This window comes from Cebidichthys violaceus, unplaced genomic scaffold, assembly GCF_023349555.1.
Source record: "Cebidichthys violaceus isolate CVI_PGR_0920_01 unplaced genomic scaffold, fCebVio1.0.p SCAF_104, whole genome shotgun sequence".
NCBI lineage: Eukaryota > Metazoa > Chordata > Actinopteri > Perciformes > Stichaeidae > Cebidichthys > Cebidichthys violaceus.
Window position 1 is genome coordinate 168626 of NW_027176268.1, and position 19192 is coordinate 187817.

The window sequence follows — 19192 nt, forward strand, 5'->3', positions numbered from 1 at the left end:
GGAAGCCATTTGTGTCAGATCATTCTAGAATCTCTGAGGGATTTTGTGGGAGTGTGTGAAGTCTTCAAAATGTCTCTAACATTAAAATGAACAACCTGCGAGATAAACGAAGCTAATAAGTCCACCGTGTCCCCGGCTGTTTCACTCAGCTCCTGATCAAGTCCACGAGAACGGACTGTACAAAGACAGACGTCCCCTACAGCCGGACGGACGGACGGACGACCCAAAAACATAACGCCATAAAAACGATACGTGTGTTCATACACATGTATAGATACACAATAATACAGAAATGCTCAGCTGTTCTGAGTCGTATCAACTGTGCTCCTGAAGACGTTTTAGGAAACAGTCCTCGCTCCTTCATTGTGCTGCTGCTGCATTAAAAAAAATCACACAACCCTGCACTGATGCTATCCTCCTGTTATGAAAACACTAAAGTTAGGAATGTGATCTGTACGGCCTACTGGTAATGCCAGAGCCACACACACACACACACACACACACACACACACACACACACACACACACACACACGCGTTAATGAATAACCCTTTGCTGGCATGAGGAGGAGGAACACGCTCAAGTGAGTTACAAATAGCTTCAACAGAAAGAAACGTAGCGGAGAGCAGAAATGGACATTTGGACATTTTCTCTTTTTATGGCTGTTTTAAATACGTTGCCCCTGATGTTCTACGTAAGCAGCTTCTCAATGAGAAGATTAACCCCTGGTGTAAAATGAGGGGCAGTACAGACTAACAAACTGCCCAATCAAGCAGACATAGAACAACACTAACTAATTGGACTCGTGTTTCACCACCTAAAAAAAGTCTAATATTCTTCTTTTATGGGCTTTAACTGCTGAATGCTCGGCTTTGTTCCTCAGCCACTCACACACCAGCTGTCTGTTTACCGTTTGGTGACTGGCAGGTAGTTTATGGGTTTGTGTGCAACTTATGGGCCGACAGGAGTTAATGAGAGTAGCTTGAGACTCCAGTAAAAACCAAAACAGCTAATTTCTCACTTCACATTCATCAGATTTAATGTTAATATCAAAAGTAGTGAATCATGAATAAGTAAGGAACTTGCTATAAAATAAATGAGCTTCCAAAAGATTTATTTACATTCTAATGAATGAAAGTAAAGTTCCCATTCTTACATATAGATTTATTTTATTTTACTTTTATTTAGTATATTTAATAATGTTTCCACATATATTTAATAACAATTATTTAGAATTTTATTTAGAATTTAATTACATTTTTCTAATTTTATTTGCTTATTTATTACTGTTCCAATCTTAAAATATAATCCTACATCCTCTGTGACTATACATGGATATCATTTATATATTCTTTGTATGAATGTAAATGAGTAAATGTAAGCTATAGGCTGGATGTATAATCCTCAGGACGTCTTACAGATTGGTGGGGATCTTTTCTGCGAGGCCAAAGTCTCCCACCACTGCTGTGTAGCCGTTGTCCTCACATTTGATCAGGCAGTTCTGTGAACACACAAAAGCGTTGTCATTATTTTCTCATGTTTCGTTGAGGAAGTTGTGACACAGAATGATTAGAAGAAAAAAAGAAATTGTGGGACAACAATTTGAGCCAAAACCTCCACTTCCTGATTGAACTCAGGCCTTTTCCTTTTTTTTGTTTCCTTCTCATTCTCTGCAGATTATAAAATAGGAAATAACAGGAGTTTGGACTCTTCCTCCTTCTCTAAACGGAACTATCTGTAAATCTACAGTTACTGTAGATGTTGCAACAGTCATTAATATCACCCAAGAGTTGAGCTTAACGTTAATGTTCTATAAACTCACAGCATATTTCTACATATCACTCTAGTGCTGCAGTGCTATGCTGCTTCAGTGTACGGCTCATATTCAATGTGTTGGGTACATTCGGTCACCTTGCCCTTTATACCTCTGCATCACAGCCTTTTTCCTGGGCCTCTTTTGTACTTAATGTATAGTTTATAACTTATTTACAATGTTAGGATATATCTATGATATATATATATATATATACAGTATGATCTCCAGAACATAGCATAAAGTTACAGTTGGAAGGAGAGAGCGTCTGGAACAAGTACATTAATTAGAATATATAAAAAGAGTGAAAATTGCCTTGTCTATTGAGCTTCATGACTGAGATATGAGTCATAATCAAATGGACTTAGTATTAATTTGAGGAACTATAACCCGCTATGACCGCATCATTTTTATTTGTTATTCTTAGCTTAGACAGGAAATGGATACGAGTTAACAGCAGAGTGAATGCTGCCCCCGCTCCCTGCCAGCTCCATGCCGACATGGACTCCGGGTCAAGTTGGAAAACTAGAAGCTGCCTGGTACAGATTATCACATCGGACTGTGACACTGTGTTCTTTACAGAGAGGTTATCGGGTGTAGGAGTAAAAGAGCAGACGCGTGTCAAGACCCCTGACATCTCGAACATTTGTATCCGACGTCAAAAGACGAGTCTTATGTTCACAGACCGCTGCGTTATCCTGGGATCAAACACAGATACTGCACTGTGAGCTGCCAAAACCACTAATACTTGAATATATACTGTTCAGTACTTTGCAGAAATACTAACCCACGTGAATCAACTGGAGGAAATGCTACCGTGTTGTACTGAGGCCACAAGAAGGCCTTCACTTCTATTTAGAGTTCTCCTCTTAAACAACCCAATTAGCCGTCTAGCTAACCTTGGAGGTGAGGTCCCGGTGGAATATGCCTTTGGAGTGCAAGTAGGACAAACCGCCGGCGATCTCGGAGGCCAGTTTCACCCTCGTGGGCCAACTCAGGTGTTTGTTGCTGTCTAGAAGCTGCTCCAGGTTTCCACCGTTGATGTACTGGAGAAAGACAAAGAGACACACAGGTAAATATGAATAAAATGTTGTATTATATTAGGCACAACGTGGGGGGGGGGGGGGGGGGGGGGTCAATCAAGCAAGAGGCTGAATAAAATCTGTCTGGCAGCTTGTTCAACTGTGCTCACGAAGAACTGCTAGTTATCCTCCGTGCGTGAATGTGGACCGGCTGAAGATCGGGCAGCCGAGACGACAAATCAGCTCAGTGGGTTTAAAAGGATCCGGGGTCCTTCACTCGGCCTGTCGGCTTTGATCCAGAATAACTAGTCTGACCTTGCCGCTCGCTCGCATGCAGACACACGGACGCACTAATCCCACGTCACATATCACGCACAACAGTGGTGAACTGGACAGAGCTGGGGTGGGATAAAGAGACGGTCTGGCTGAGACTGTGGTGGGACTGACGGGCTCAGAATGAGGACATAAGGGGGCTGATGTTAGTGGGACTGAATAGAGTGGCGATTGAGTAAGCCAAAACTCATTCATTCATTCATTCATTCATTCATTCCATCCTCCGTTCAAATACTAAACAGCAACAAGCAGTAGTATTACATGATATGATTTTATTGGGGACTAATAAATTGCAACTTGATTATATTTTATGGTTTGATTATACCTGGTTTGATCTTTTATAAACTATTTTCTTTTATTTTTATTATTTTTCAGAACTACCGTCTTAAATTCAACATGTAAATTTAAGCAGTTTAATTGATGCAGCTGCTCGGAGCCCAAGACAAATTTTCCTTTCTTATCATATCGTCTCGTCCGATTAATTCTAATTTTCAAATAATCTCGTCCTATATTTACAGTGAGTGTTAAATGAATTTGTCTTGGTAAATTGGTGGAGATATAACCCGACCAAGACAATTACAATATCAACTCAATCAGAAGCCGTCTAACAACAAAGACCATTATTTCTACTAAGCTGTGCGTGACTTTTCCAGCTGGAAGCAGGTCCACGTCCCTAATCACACCCTCTCTCTAGACCACTTAGATCTTAAATGCTGCGACGGTTCAGCTTCCAAAAGGACGAGGACGACATCAACAGATCCCAACTGGATAGTTTTCAATCGGTGGCATCTTTAAGAAGGTGTCCTTCTACATTTGGGATTTCATTTGAATAATAATAAAAATGCAAAATAAACATATTCACATTTGATCGAAGCCCAGAATCTCTTATATGGAAAACCTGCTTTGCATTAATGAAGTTAAATTCATTGTGACACAGTTAGCTCAGACAGTCGATGTCGGTACGTCGCCTCATGTGTGATGATGATGAAGATAAGAAGTGAGCTGAACTATTCAGGTCTCACATATGATCTACATTTAGGCCTACAACCATTTAAATCAGCCTGGTACTCTGTCTGAATGAATTCTTTATCCTCGGATCCTAAAGAGTGAAACGTCCATTAAAAATATTCCACCAGACATGAATAATCTGTCATGTCTACCGCGTCTTTTTCATCCTTTATTTACTGCTATTATTTTGAAATGTCTGTGGACTAAAAGATAAACCGGTGCTTTCAAAACATTGAGCTCCCTGCCACACACACACACACACACACACACACACACACACACACACACACACACACACACACACACACACACACACACACACACACACACACACACACACACCCCAATTCAAGATGTCAGAGGATTACAGTATTTGTCCAACGAATTCCTCATTTCTCAACATCTGTTGTCTGCCTGGTTGAGAGGGGGAAACCTCTACTGGAGAGACAATTCAAAGTCAGACTAATCCATCTTCCTCCCGTTATCATCTCACTTAAGATCCAGACAGTTTTATTCTCACGCTCACAGAATATGCCGCGAGGGCAAAGTGTGCCTGATCCAACATGCCAATCACACGGTTCAGAGAAAGAGTGCACCTGCTGTGTCAACTGAAAGTAACTGAATCGCATTCAAAAAAGAAAAAAAAAAAAGCCTCTTATTCGGGCACGGTATTTTTCCCGGAATTTGCGTTATCCTACTTGCCGAGTTACTGATATACCGCGGTCATTACTGGACAAAGCACATGTTTGAGCCGCGGACGGGCCTCGACCGCGGTCGCGTTTAACCTAGATTGCTCAGGAAATGAGAAACATACTGTTTTAGGAAATTGTTCCGCTACACCGTCTGTGTTTCAGGTTTTAAAAAAAGAAAGAAAACCTGGAAATACTCAAACAAAAAGATCCTTGTTTGCCAGGAGCAGCTTCAAACAGCAGCATAATCCCGCCAAGGGTCATGCATTACCATTAGCCCAGATTATGCTTGCAGGAGCCTTTCCTGTGAAGTGCATTGGATTGAGATTCAGCAAGAGACAAAGCGAGGCTAAGGTGCTCAGTGGGTCTGTAAGTGGGCGATGCGGCACCCTGGGGTGCCTTGAACACGGGCAAAGTAGAGCCGTGAAATGAATCACATCACTGTTTATTCATTGTACATTTACATGAACTACTTCTCACGTTACGTTCTGGAACATATCAAAACAGATAGATTTTTTTTTTAAGAAACGTTTTTCATAGTGACCGTCAGAGCAAGCGGTAAAAAGAGCTAAAAGACATACCGACACATCTCAGCCCTCAACACAGCCTGACGCCACGGAACCTGAGCCGAGCAATAAAACTGAAATCACACCGAACACTATTTGGCTTACTGCTTAACGGACAGGTTTTGGCTGCTCGGGGAAGAAGTTGTCGTTGTCTAAAGGCTGTGGTGTTGCGCGTTGTTCTTAATTCTAAAGAAAAAAAAGGCGCTTCAAACTGTTTTCTTTCGCCTACTTTCCGTTTGTTCTGCAGTGATCTGTGGATTTGCACGCGTGCGCACGTCGGTGCGTGCGAGGCGGCGAGTTTCTCGACGTAGCTTTGGGCCATGCAGTAACTTAATTCTCCATTTCCTCCGAGCACGGCCTCATAGTGGGGATCAGGTAACAAAACAGCATGAGGCTGCTACCGAGGGTCAGAGAACTCAGCTTGCTCCTGACACGACACAACAGGATCTGTTTACCCTGCAGCAGGAAAACAAGACCTACCGCAGCGTGCGTGTATGTATATTTGTACGTCTGACAACGCTTGGATGCACTTTGCAACTGCAGTATAGGAAGAAAAATGTGCGTGTGTGTGTGTGTGTGTGTGTGCGTGTATTTGGCATCTTAAGATGTGTTCTGTTCCTGCAGAAAGTTGGTGTTCGTCTTTGTTTGTCAGAGCTACAATAAGAGCATTCACTGAGCAGGGCGACAGTATAATCACGGACATGTGCGAGCGCCTGGAAGCGTTTCTAACAGTGTGCGCTTTCTTCAGAGTGCGATGAATCGAATGTTTTGTACCATCTGTCCACAGTTACATGTTATTTGCAGCACAAACGTGTTTACAGTTACATCTGTCGCGAATGTGTGTGTGTGTGTGTGCGTTTGTGCACCGATACGTGAGCGACCACGGGACACGGGTCATCCCACGGCTCCGGACATCACGCCTCTTCTAATTATCTGGGGAAAAATCCCATTTGAGAAGAAAATGACCAGAAAATGTCAAGATAGTTGCTGATTAATTTTCTATTTACATTAGAAATTACGTTTCAGCTCAACCTAAAATTCTTCTTTATTTTAGTGAAATTGTCATATCTAGAATGCATCATTTAGCAACGTTTCCTATGTCATGATACCCTGCTAATGAGTTTAAATACGAATTGAAGAATATTTTCTATTTTTTTTCTATTTTAACGGTGGTCTTGAGAAGTTGTATTAATCCCATCGGAGTTATTGCGTAAACCCTTCCAGAAGCATCAGTGCATTATCGACACAAATATCCTCTTTTGCATTCTGTCGGAGTGCATCTGCTTCACATTGGCTCGGTGTATTTTTAGAGCAGAAAAAAAAAAAAAAAAAAAAAAACTAATTCAAGGAGCAACTGGCGACCACAGGAATGCCCTATTAATTAGGTTTCAGGTTATATTTGCGCCCGACCCTCGGTACAACCGAGATAAATATATCAACTGCTCATCAAGCATGTTGCCCGACTGATGATTACCACAAACACACAGTGGTCTGTCCCTCTCCCACACAAACACAGGTTAAATATGGTCTTTGTGCCGTCAGACAATACATACAACATCAAGCTATTCGGAAGAGTTTTATCTGCCGCTTGTATCAAATTATCTCTCTCTTTTTTTCTCTCGCACTCACAAACACGCAGCCTAAGTGTTACACTGAAGAACATTAAGTTCTTTTGGTTTTCCACAATTACAGACTGCCGTGTTTCTGTGTTTTGCTCACGATGACGTGATGTTCACCTGAAAATAGTACGAACGTCAACGAACACGTCGTCGTGTCTCAATTCAGGAGAAGCATTGGAACATAGCGAACCAGTGCGCTACACCTTTCATTAGTCGGGGACACTTTGATCTCACTTATTGTGCGTCTGTAAGAACGCTGTAATGTGAAATGGTGTGTTGTTGTCCTACCTCGGTCAGAGCGTGAAGCTGGCCCTCGTGGACACACACTCCCTTGAACCTGCAAAAAACCACAGAAGACGTGCAGGATTAAGGATTCTCATAATGCCGTGATTTAATCTTGGAGTTAACACGAGGACATGCGTTAGACTTCGACAGGAAGCAATTAAATCAAGAGCATTGAGGCCGTCTCACTTGTCTTCACAGCGCATCCAGCTCTCGGTTTCTCTCAGCTCAAGCGCTTGCTCTGCAGGCTCATGTAAATGAAAATAATATGGAAATATGGAACCATAACACTTGCATGACCCTCTGAGCTGTGAGTAAACAGAGAAAGCAGGAAGAGTAGTTGAGAAAAGATTAAGATTCCAGTGGGCAAGACGAGACAAGTGATTACTGCCAGACTGTCTGTTATCAGGGGGATAATAACGGCTCCGCTGCTTCACCTGCATACCATCCAATTCTCCCTAAAGCAAGCCTGTCAATTTCTACATTCTTAATAAACACAAGCGGAATCTTCCACAATGTGTGTGTGTGTGTGTGTGTGTGTGTGTGTGTGTGTGTGTGTGTGTGTGTGTTTCTCCATCGCGTTGGATGTCACTATATCAGAGAAAAGCCTTGTTTTTAGCGTCACAACAATGCTTTTTTTAAAACTTTTTTTTGATGCATTTTAAGCCCAAGAGGTTGGAAAATATCCTAAACTCCCCACCCACCCCCCCAAAAAAAAGGGCCGTGCACCCCTTCAACTAAAGTGAAACAATGTGTGTGTGAGCAGAGCCACTTTGTTCACCAGCGGCGTTGAAGGCCTCCTAATTCTCGAGGCAATGAAAAGGTTGACTTTGTGGGTCCTTGTTGGGTTTTTAGCTAACAATGACGCCCTCAGTGTCTGCTCGTTAACACACAGACACACTCGCACAATCCACTCGGCTCGACAAAGATGGCATTGTAAAAGATACTGCGTGTGTGTGTGTGTGTGTGTGTGTATGCACAAGTACACACACACACACACACACACACAGACAGCTATGCATGTATGTGCGTGTTAATAAACACACACAGGAGCGCAGAGCAGAATGTGAGCTGGACAGAAGGTGTTTACTACCAAAAAAAAAAAGCAAACAGTGATACTATTCTGGGATGCTGAAGTCATTTGAATTCTCATTGCTATAAACTTTTATTTAGTCTACAGACTTTTCCTTTTCCGGTCATAAATTGAGAGGCAAGGTCCCTTTATTTGTGTAGCACCTTTTAAATACAAAGGCAGTTTAAAATGTTTTACATAAGAGGAAGAAATGCATCAGAAAAACCAATTAAAAGCGCAATAAAAAATAGAATAAAATACAAAACAAGTTTCCCTAAATTCAATAAAGGACTTAAAATTCAGCGGAGACACTAAACTAAAGCCACAGGACCACAGGGGGATTTTTCAAGGGTAAAGTTTAAGATCATCAGGAAGTCGGTTCCATCTGTTCTCAGCTTCGTAGCTAAAAGCAGTTTCACCGTTTGTGTCGTTGACAAAAACCTCAAGACATACTTGCTCTCAATGACCTTTGGTTGCTCTTAGCAGTTTTAAACTTTTAGCATTTAAAATAATTGATTTCTTTAGAAACTGCTCTGACCGGTTTGTGCACACTCGCTGTTCACTTGTACTTGCGATGCACTTTGTTCAACTCTGGTTGTTTTTAAACTTGCTATTTAAATGAACTCTACTATTGTGACTGGTCCGCTCACAACAATATGCGGTTTATATTCTGCAGCTCACCGCTGTAAAAAACTGCCAGCTGTTGATGGAACCCGAAAGCTTCAGGGACCACAGAGTCAGGCGTACGGCGCTCACACAGTATCATGCTTTGCTCATTTAGTTTGGCCAATCATTGACTGGAAATCTCTACCAAAAAAAAAAAAAAAAAAAAAAAAAATGAACCTGAATGTTCAGAGCTCTGTCCTGTTTTCACTTGTCACAGGAAAAAGGTCCTCCTCACTTTCTGCCTCCAGGCAGCTGCTGCTGCAGCTCCAACTCTAGGAGCTGGCAGTTAATAGGCTCTGACTTTGACACAGTTTCTAGCCAACACCAAAGGAAACAGGTCACAACCACAGACTCATGAGCACGTGAGAGAGGCAGAGGCAGAGGCAGACACTAATATAACATCACACAAAGTGTCAGGGGTTAAAAGAAATGACTAATATAAAGAGTAACGTCATTTGTGCGGAAATATTGGGGATTTTCTCTCCAATTTATTATTAGCCTTAAAACAAGCCTCGTGTAAATGTCTTCATGTATTCATTCCAGATGATGAACGCATCTTATTGTCGAGTCTGTGACAATGAACTGATACTTGACAGGCCATTTGGATTAGACCTTTCAACAACAATCGGTTTCTTTGCCCAGGGCCACATCTGAACACTGTTAGTAAGCCCCTTGGACGTAATGAGTTTGTCAGTTATTCGGTTACCAACCTGAGTATGTACGGATGGGAGAGCCGGTTCATTAGCTGGACCTCCCTCAGCATGTTGGCTCTGTTGCTGCTGAGCTTGTTCATCTTCAGAGCCATCACTTGGTCTGAAGCCCGATGACGTACCTGTAAAACAGTCAAATGATGCCACGTTTCAAGAAGTGTCAAATAAAGTCAAGAGCAACAAAACAAAAAGGGCTGAATCCCAATAACTGTGATATGTTAACTATGTTCTGGGATTATATAAGACGAAATAAATCAAGAGGAAGCAGAAAAGGACGGCAGCTCATAAAAGAGAACTGAAATGAGGTCAGACGCCGCTGACCGGCCATGACAAAGTAGACGTGTCAACCCAGAGCTGCACAATCAATTTTGTATTATTGAGCAATGGGATTTTAGTTTCCATCTAACTGTTAGATGGTGGTAGCGTCACCATCCATCCATCTATCCATCCATCCATCTATCCATGGGTGGCTGGAGCCGATCCCAGCATGCCTCTGGTGGAAGGCAAGCAAACACTGCAGACATGTCACGACATGAATAACTAATGTAACAGGTTGCTATATAAATAATGTAGCTGATATGTATAGTATATGTATGTATAAATGCCAGTTTACAGTATATTCAGTATACTGCAGCTCATACTGGTATTATATTCGTAATGCGTTTAAAGATTAAAGCCAAGAAAACTGGGACAGAATTAAAAAATAAAGAAATGGTAGTGCATAGGGTCCGTTTGTCAATACAAAATAAAATTTAAAAAAACACTCCGAACATGCCTTTTACATTCCTCCTGACAAAGAACAGCCAGTGTTATGTGTTCAAGAGCGAATTTGTAATTCAAAGATTTGAACACACAACAGTGTGCAAAGCCTCTGAAAGAGCTCTAAACACAGTTAATCTCTCTAATGAAGCAAATAGAAATGAGCTTGCTGTAGATGTTGACTCCCATTAAAGAGACGGGGAGTCCCGTGTTACAGCCTTTGAAATACAGGAAAGTGACCTGAGGTCTTCACACCGCAGGTTCCAAAAAGCACAACAAAGCATTGCATTAATTACCAAGAATTAGCTTTCTTCTGAATACACTCCTGTGCATGCAGATAGGAAATATCAAACCTGCAAACCACAGAGAGCAGCTCTCCAAGTGACTGAGCTGCTGCAGACTCGTACGAACTCACTTCCTGGCAGCAGAAACATAATCAGACCATGATGCAGGTTTTAATACAATAGTCTGAAAGGCCTATATTTAAACTCCCGTGTCTGAAGGTCTGCAGCAACAAAGAGCCCGTTCAAACATTATCAAGAGCTCCACAGAACAGGAAATCATTGAGAAGCTTCATAAGTACATGCAAACTAGAGCTGCTTACCGTCACACATTACATCAACATCTTGACTACTTTAAACCACTAAAGACGTGAAAAAAAGAGGAGCTGTCAATGCCGCTAACATGCACTTGTGACACAGTATGTTTAGTTGTGGAAAACAAAAATAATAATATATGATTAGTACAAGTGTGTCCCTTAACAGAAATGGTGGAGCATGATTTGTTTTTTTTCTCTCAGAAGACAGCGGCTCGGACTGGGACGATCCTGAAAACGTGCGTCTATGGAAATATGTTGCACCGAAAATGGTGAGAACCGCCGTTCTAACAATGGCTGCCCTCCATCATCACATCCGGTACGCTGTTGACACGACGGATGGGCAGTTTCACTTACTTACAGCAGGGAAGGGACTGAACAGTTGGGTCAATATTAGTTATATAGGAGGCGTTCAAATAAAAAGGCAATGGACAAGTTCTCAAACTCCTCCATATTTAGCAGATAAAAGCACAACAGACCACTGATTATGGGAGTTTTCTGTGGACGCTACTCTCTTCCTCTGTCCGTCTCGTCTATACAGAGACAGAAATCGCTCTGTTTCAAGTTCAAAGGAAAGGGGGCCTGGCTAAGAGCCGACGGGCTCCACCACAGGACGGCAGGAACAACAGATGGCCACTCCTCTGAAGGCCTCCTCCCCCACATCCTGGGTCTATCCTCCTCCGACCCCCCATTCCTCACTCTTCACATCCCCCCATCTGCATGTATTCCTGATCCCCCTCGTTCTGCTCCTCGCTGTGGCCTCCGACAAACCGTCGCCCCTAATCCTCATCTACTCATCTCCCCCAGTACTCAAGCCCAACTTCTTCTTCTTCTTCTTCTTCTTCTTCTTCTTCTCTTCTCGTCCCCTTGTCTTTCTGCCCTGCGGTCTTGCCCACTCACCTCTTTAATATCTCTGGAAAATATACCAAATATACCAAAACCCTTTCTCCCTTATCTCCTCCTCCCCCTAGACAAACCTCTAGAAAACCTCTATTCTCCAGAATTGCACTCTTTAGATGAAAACATCCCCATTTTTCATCCCCTTCAATAGTCTTGCCAATGCTCTCCCACATCAGTAGCTTCTCCTCCTCCTGTTCCTCCCTCTCTTAGCCTCAACCTCTGTCACCATTCATTTCAAACGCCTTTTTTGTTCCCGTCTCTGTCTGTCATCCTCCTCGACTTTAGGCTTTTCATCATTCTGCTCCATTTCCTCTTCTCTCTCGGTTTACCTATGCATTCCTCTCTCTCCCTCGCAGAAAAAAAAGAAACTATTAACAGACATTTCCATTACTCAACTAGAGGGTAAGGTGGTACTTATAATAAAAATGCACACTGGAAGCACGGCCCACGTAGATGTGTTGGTCAGCTTGATTATGTGTCTGAACATGTATTAGAGCCTCGACTGGTTTAGATGGTAAGTGATCCATCCTAGATCGACAAAAATTAGGTTCTATTGCAATTGTTTTCCCTCAAACAATGAATACTCTTTATGAGCAATTATACAGCCATGATTCAACTATTAGCCTACATTTTCCTCAATAATAGAACTGCACAGTGCACACATAGCTTTAAACAGATACGCCAGACTATTTACAACCTGCATCACACCTCCTAAATAGAAATGCATTGTTTCATATGGTTTAATAATAATAATAATAATAATAATAATAATAATAAATAAAATAAATAAATAAAAAATAATACTGGTTTTAATAATCATAATGGCGGACACATAACTGTATAAAGTTATGGTTTATAGTCTTTTATATAGTCAATATAATATCTATGGAGAGAGGAGGGTCACAATGTAGGTGGTGTAGCAGACAGTTGTGGACAGTATTCGGGCAACTATACTCTTCACCAGGTCACCAACAACGTACTGAAGTTGAAACGACAGCTGTTTAATCCCAAGCGGCCGAACTCGTTTCACTGATACCTGCTGGGAATGTGGACGTCTCTGTAGTGGACGTCTCTGTAGTGGACGTCTCTGTAGACATCGCTCTCTGCTGTGCGTTATGAACGAGCTCCAGCATCACAGACCCACAATGGGCTGTTTCTGACAGCTGGCCTACAATAAACAAGTGGCTAAATATGGCTGTTAAATATCTAATAACTATGCCATGATTTGCTCCAATACATACATACAAAAAAAAAAAGGTCAGCTCGAGCCGTCCCAACGCTCACCAGTAGCTGTCAGACACCATCAGCATTATGATCAATCAGCATGACGCCGAGTTGGAGCCTGACAGTGAGACACAATGGAAACCGCTTCACCAATCCAATAAAGATCTCCTGTTACATCGATGCACAGTGGAGGGCTCATCGGTGTGCATATTAAAATTCCAATAAACACATACAGTGGTGGAAAGAAAGCCCTCGTTAATTATAATACATAATTAATGAATGCTGCAAAATTAAACAGAGCCCGGCTTAAATGTCATCCAAAACCTTCTAGGCCATTATTCTTCATTAATCCGATTATTTCCATTCGTGTGCGAGAGCCCACGTACTTGTGAACTTTATTCTCCGTGTTAACCCTTCACACAACAAGAGGTCAGTCCTGCACGTACACAGAGCTGTGCGGTCACAACGTCAAAGGCCGCGCTTGCTTATTTCAGCTCCTTTCCTAGATGAGGAGTCCTCATCTACGTCACACTGAATCACGCCAACATTTTTTTCCACACAGTTACGGCGGCCTTGTTAATGCGACGAACGAGACTAAATAAATGCGTCCGCTGATGCTCGATTGGTTAACGTCACCGACCGAACAAATAACGGCAAACGCGCTGGGCTGGAGGGGGAGGAAACTAAATAAACGGGGTCGATAAGTCCGTGTTTAAGTGATGTCTTTGAAGTGACTGCAGTCTAACTTGACCTAAAACTGTCTGAGTGAAGACCAAAGATACCTCAGAAACAATCATGTCTTTGACCCAGCGAGCATATTAACGTAACATGATCACATCATATGGACTATTACTTTGGTTTTAACAGTTTAAGTACATAGAAACGCTATTTTCTAGTGATGGCCACGCATGCACAACATGTTCCCTTTTATTCCTATGACTATTAATCCTGACAAAAGGCACGAGCGCGACTCTAAATCAATCCCAGGGTCAAAATGTCTGGCCTGTGTTAAGGCATGGATAGAAAATGAGGTCCAAGTACAAAGACTGAAAGTAAGGCAAAAGATAAAGTCAATCAAAGAAAAGGCAAGACAATCAAGGAGAGCCTGTGGAATCCCAGAAGACCGTAATCTCTACCCACCTTATAGACATCAGAGAAGAAGCCAGAGCCAATCCACTCACAGGTGAAGTCATCAAGGCGCGTCAGACAGGAGAAGGCACTGATGAGGGCTCTGTAGGACGAGGGCCACACCCTGCCCACCTGGAGAAGACAAGCCCTGACTGGTATCAACAGGTTAAGGGTCTTTTATCTGATGCTGAAGGGCCGCTGCTGCAACTTGCTTGTGCAGATAATTGAGACGGGAGGTAGACAACGTTGCGTTTATGTGGGACAAGAACTAGAAGGCGACAAACTAGACGTATGGACTGATTGCACCAGAATAAACCGATTAACCTCAAAACCCTTAAAACCTTCCAAGAACACGAATCCTCGTGTGGATCTATACTAAAACTGAATATTTTATGCATGACTTGAACCGACCAAATCACAATTATAACAGGCCCATAGACCTGATTGTTAATATTGTGTCTGCACATGTGAAACGCGTCCTGCTAACACCCTAAATAAAGAACAGCCACTGACCTGTGACGGCGGGCCCACGGCCACCTCGCCGCCCCCTACCCCTCCGAAACCATCTCGGTCCTCGTTGGTGCGTTCGGGTCGCGTGGGAAGCCCGGCGATGGAGTTGCGTTTATTCCGGTCCATGGTGATGTGAAAGACGGTGACACCAGTGAGGGTAATGTGGGCCTTTTTCTGCGATGTACCCACATGACAAGAGGACTCGGTTGTTTTAAGGGTGCCGAGGGTTCCGCGGCAGCACAGACTTCACTCCGTTTGTGTCCTGGGAGAGGATATGTCACACACATAGACGTCGGTCTAATATTTGGGTTAAGGGCGCCCCTGGTGACACACCCTGGCTGGATCCAAGATGTTTCCCACTAGTCCAGTTCCTGACTGCTTGTAAGTGGGGAGTCCACCAGGATGAGAGGGTTTTCACATGTTTGACAGATGTATTGTGAGCCTTTGGAGACCTGGAGAAAGTACAGAGAAAACTCAATTTAGGGTCATTTCTGTGGGTTTATATTAATAAGAGCACAATGGTTGGGTTTATTGTTCATAGATCAACAGTTACGCCTAAAAGGATACTTCTTTGTGTGAATCCTATTTTCACAGTGAAGAATGGTGTCGAGGCATGACACATTACAGCCACTTTCAAACAGCCAACAAAAGCTGCCATGCTGTAATTTCTTTAAAAGGTTTTGGCTATTTAATAGCAGCTGTGGCTGCAGACTGGGCCTTGCCTTAGGATGGATGAGACAAGCCGCTATTGCTCAACAGGCCCAAATGTAATGGCTGTAATAGGGGCCGATTGTCCAATTATGGGAGATTAGCCAAGGAATAGCTCAGGTCCTGGACCTTTCTGCCATCCAAAACAAACCCAGCAGGGTACAAAGGGTAACAGGAAAGGGAGCCTGTGGCTAAAGGTCTTTACGCTCCCAAACAATGCGGCTTTCATATCTATCCTCTAAGAACACTTCACTCCAGAGTGCGATCTCATGCTTGTAGATGTTTTTAAAAAACGCAACGTTGGTGAGTAACACTGGATGTAAACATAACTTTAGTTTATTTAAGAGAGAACTCCACAGAGCAGAAAATTAATTGGCAACTATTTTGATAATCAATTAATCATTCACGGTGTCGTTGAAGCAAGAATGCAGAATATTTCTTTGATCCAGCCCATTGATCAGGAGGTTTTCTGCTTTTCACTGACGTCCATTATTGTAGGTTGAGCGTCTGTTGAGTTTGGACTGTTGGTTGGACGGAAGACGTCCCCTTTGGGACTTTTCCTTTGCGGTTGAACTATTCCTTCAAGTACTTGTGTCCCACAATGAGCTCATGCACATCATAAAAAAAAAAAAAAAATAGGTAATCAAGTTCAGTAAAACGTATTCCAGTAAATGGGGAGGAAGGAGTGGTAGATTGAAGAGGAATATTCTGAAGCGACCTACGTTCAACCAAAGCAGAAACACTCAGAGTCAATGTTAGACCAGGAAGAGGTCTCTGAAGATCCGACCCTAAAAACAGCTTTATGACGACAGGGCCAGGTTCTGCCCTGGTCCGTTAGCATCACATCACAGACGCTGGACGAGAGGGTTTCTGCAGAACTAGTGGACAACTTCTGACATCATGCTCTGGCCCAGTCGCACCTTTAAAAGGCTGTTCATCATCCACTATCTTGTTCCACTCTTCAATGACACTTCATGTTCTGCGTTGTTGAAGTCGTACAACAGAAATAAAAGTGCCAGTGCCGAGAAAAATGCAAAGTGCCCGGGTTCAAGCTATTCTTTCTCATTTAAATAGCTTCGCCATCCAAGAGCGAGAACGTAGAGACGCACGTTTAGTCCACGTCGTTTCATCCGAGTAAAATCAGCAAGTGAGATGTAAATTCACCGTTGATTCAAAACAGCCAGAAGCCACAGAGAAGAGCTTGTGTGCCCACACTCACCTACATCAGCGGTCAAAGCCACCGATTCAGAGTAAACACAAGACTTCCAACGCTCGCTAGAATTTCAGTCTCGCAAATGATGCAGACTGCTAAATATGCAGAACTCTGCAAGATACTGTGGGTGGGGAAGAAAATCTTGTTTAGGATGATCTTCCAAACCTAAAGAAATGTCAACACACACCTCTGTGGTAAACATTCAAAAGAGACATTATCAGTCCATCGACTACAAGAAAAACTACCCTATCCACATTCTATGAAGCAACTTTATACCATGTCAAAATAAGATGGCATCACACAGTCCTGGAACACAGAGCAACGTGATAACTACGCTGCAGGAAATCGTCCTGATGCAAGTGATTAGAAAAGGAAATTGACAAGCCACCAGCATGCAACACTATATTTGTTTCTAAACTATAGCCTGCTGCCTACATATTCAAAGGACGAAGGATTTATGACACCACAGCAGAGGGACTCAGCGTGGAAAAGGGTGGAATTTTAAAAGCTTTTTTTGGTCTGTAAAATGTGGCTTGTTGCTACTCCGAAACAGATGGGACATCTCCGAAAAGCAGCCTCAGGCCAAATGTTTCTAACAGTAGTTTTTTTTTTGTTGGGGGGGGGGGGGGGGGGGGGGACTGAACACTATCCAGCTGTGTCCCAGTGGATTACAGACTAATAGTAAATGTCAGCAATAAATCAAAAACTTAAGTGATGTTATAATGATAGGTTGCAGGAAGGGTTAAAGTGTCTCTGAAGGGCAAGAGGAATTAGATGGGCGTGTGTGAGAGACAGTTATTGGAGTGAGTGTGAGTGTGAGTGTGAGTGTGTGTGTGTGTGTGTGTGTGTGTGTGTTTACCTGCATTACAATAGAAGGAAACAACAAGAATAAATCACACTGATTTAACAAAAGACAACATCCACTGATACTCATACACTGTTCTCCCAGTAACTGTATGGATTTTAGTGGTAAAAGCAATCTTTGTCAAGTAAATGAGCAAGGCCACATTCAACCAAAAGTGAATAGAAGCCTCTTATCTGACCACAGCCTATTGTGTTGAACTGCAACGACATACGAGCCGCCGCATACCTGTCATTCTTCCAGGGTTTAAAGTAATGAACAAGTCCGTGGGGCGGAACCAAAACCTGCCCATTATCTTGATCCCACGGACAGTTAATGAGTCAGTGCTGCCAAAACAGCTTGGATACAACAAGTCATATTAAGTAGAGGCGCTTAAGATGAGTAAAAAGAGCTGGATCAACGCCAGACAGAAGGTGTAAACAAACCAAAAACAGTCAGTGTTGTCTTGTACTGCCTTGATAAAGTGCAGCTCACTTACCTGATGTTATTTCATGGAGACGTTTACAACAGTTGAAGATGGGAGCCATGCCGTCCTCCTGTAGCGTTTATCACAAACGAGAAGCGAACCCCTTCGAAGCAGAACAGCTGACTGGTGGCTGTAGTTTGTCAACAAAACTCTAGCTAAGCCAAAGAGCTAACAAACATTAGCCTTGTCCAACCAAACACACAACATAAAAAGAGGAAGTTTTTCGTCGCGAGCGGTAAAAGAAGTCCCCCGATTCCCCAAAAAGGTTGAATGCTCAAAGTGATGTCGAAGTCTGCTTCTGTCGTCCTTGTTGCCACACAAGAGCACAGTACGATGTTTGTTGTACCGCCCAGGGTAGTATTTCAAGCCGATTGTTGCTGTTTGACAGCTCCGTCGTCTCTTCGCTCTTCACCCGAGTGACTCCCACTTGACCCCGCCCACATTTGATTGGCAGGGTGAACCAGCCAATCAATGGCCAGGCGTCTATGTGCATGTGTGCGCGCGTGTTAAAACACTCAAACACTCCAGTAACGGAATAAAAAATAACAAAATTCAGTACGTGTCTAAAGTAATGCAAAAATAAAAAATAAACCATTAAATTAAAAAAATAAATAAAATCTTTGCACTACTGTGTAGTTAGTTGATTTTACTTTGCACTAATGTTTAGTTAGTTAATTTAATATTATATTTCATTGTATATATTTTGCATTTTTTACATTTAATATTTTTTACGCTGTTATTTTTATTGTATATATTGTGAATTTTTATACTCAATATTTGTATTTTTACTTTGTTACTTTGATTGCTTACCTGTATCATAATGCTGCTGTAGCTTGCAGGATTAATAAGGTATCTATCTAAAAAAAGTTAATTTAAATTCAAGTCGGAGTTTTTGAAGTTTAGAATCATCAACTTTGATCGTAAAATAGTTTTTTAAGTTCAAGTATCAGTTTATTTGTATATCACTTCTCATACAAAGAGGTAAACAATAGCAACATAACAGATGGGAAAATAAAGAGAGGAAACAGTAGAGAGACAGCATAAATA

The 19192-nt window shown here is 42.4% G+C and overlaps 1 protein-coding gene across 1 annotated transcript in view; it reads right to left on the bottom strand.

Annotated features, from left to right (window-relative positions):
* Positions 1 to 18545, bottom strand: part of tesk2 (testis associated actin remodelling kinase 2) — a 29241-nt gene extending 10696 nt beyond the window's left edge. The window contains exons 1-7 of the mRNA XM_068731353.1: positions 18158 to 18545; positions 14900 to 15348; positions 14399 to 14518; positions 9781 to 9902; positions 7339 to 7387; positions 2713 to 2859; positions 1419 to 1501 (exon numbers count right to left, since the gene is read on the bottom strand). Of these exons, the coding sequence (XP_068587454.1) occupies positions 1419 to 1501; positions 2713 to 2859; positions 7339 to 7387; positions 9781 to 9902; positions 14399 to 14518; positions 14900 to 15022 (644 nt within the window). The 5' untranslated portion in view covers positions 15023 to 15348; positions 18158 to 18545. The remainder of the gene's footprint in view (positions 1 to 1418; positions 1502 to 2712; positions 2860 to 7338; positions 7388 to 9780; positions 9903 to 14398; positions 14519 to 14899; positions 15349 to 18157) is intronic.
* Positions 18546 to 19192: the final 647 nt, after the last annotated feature.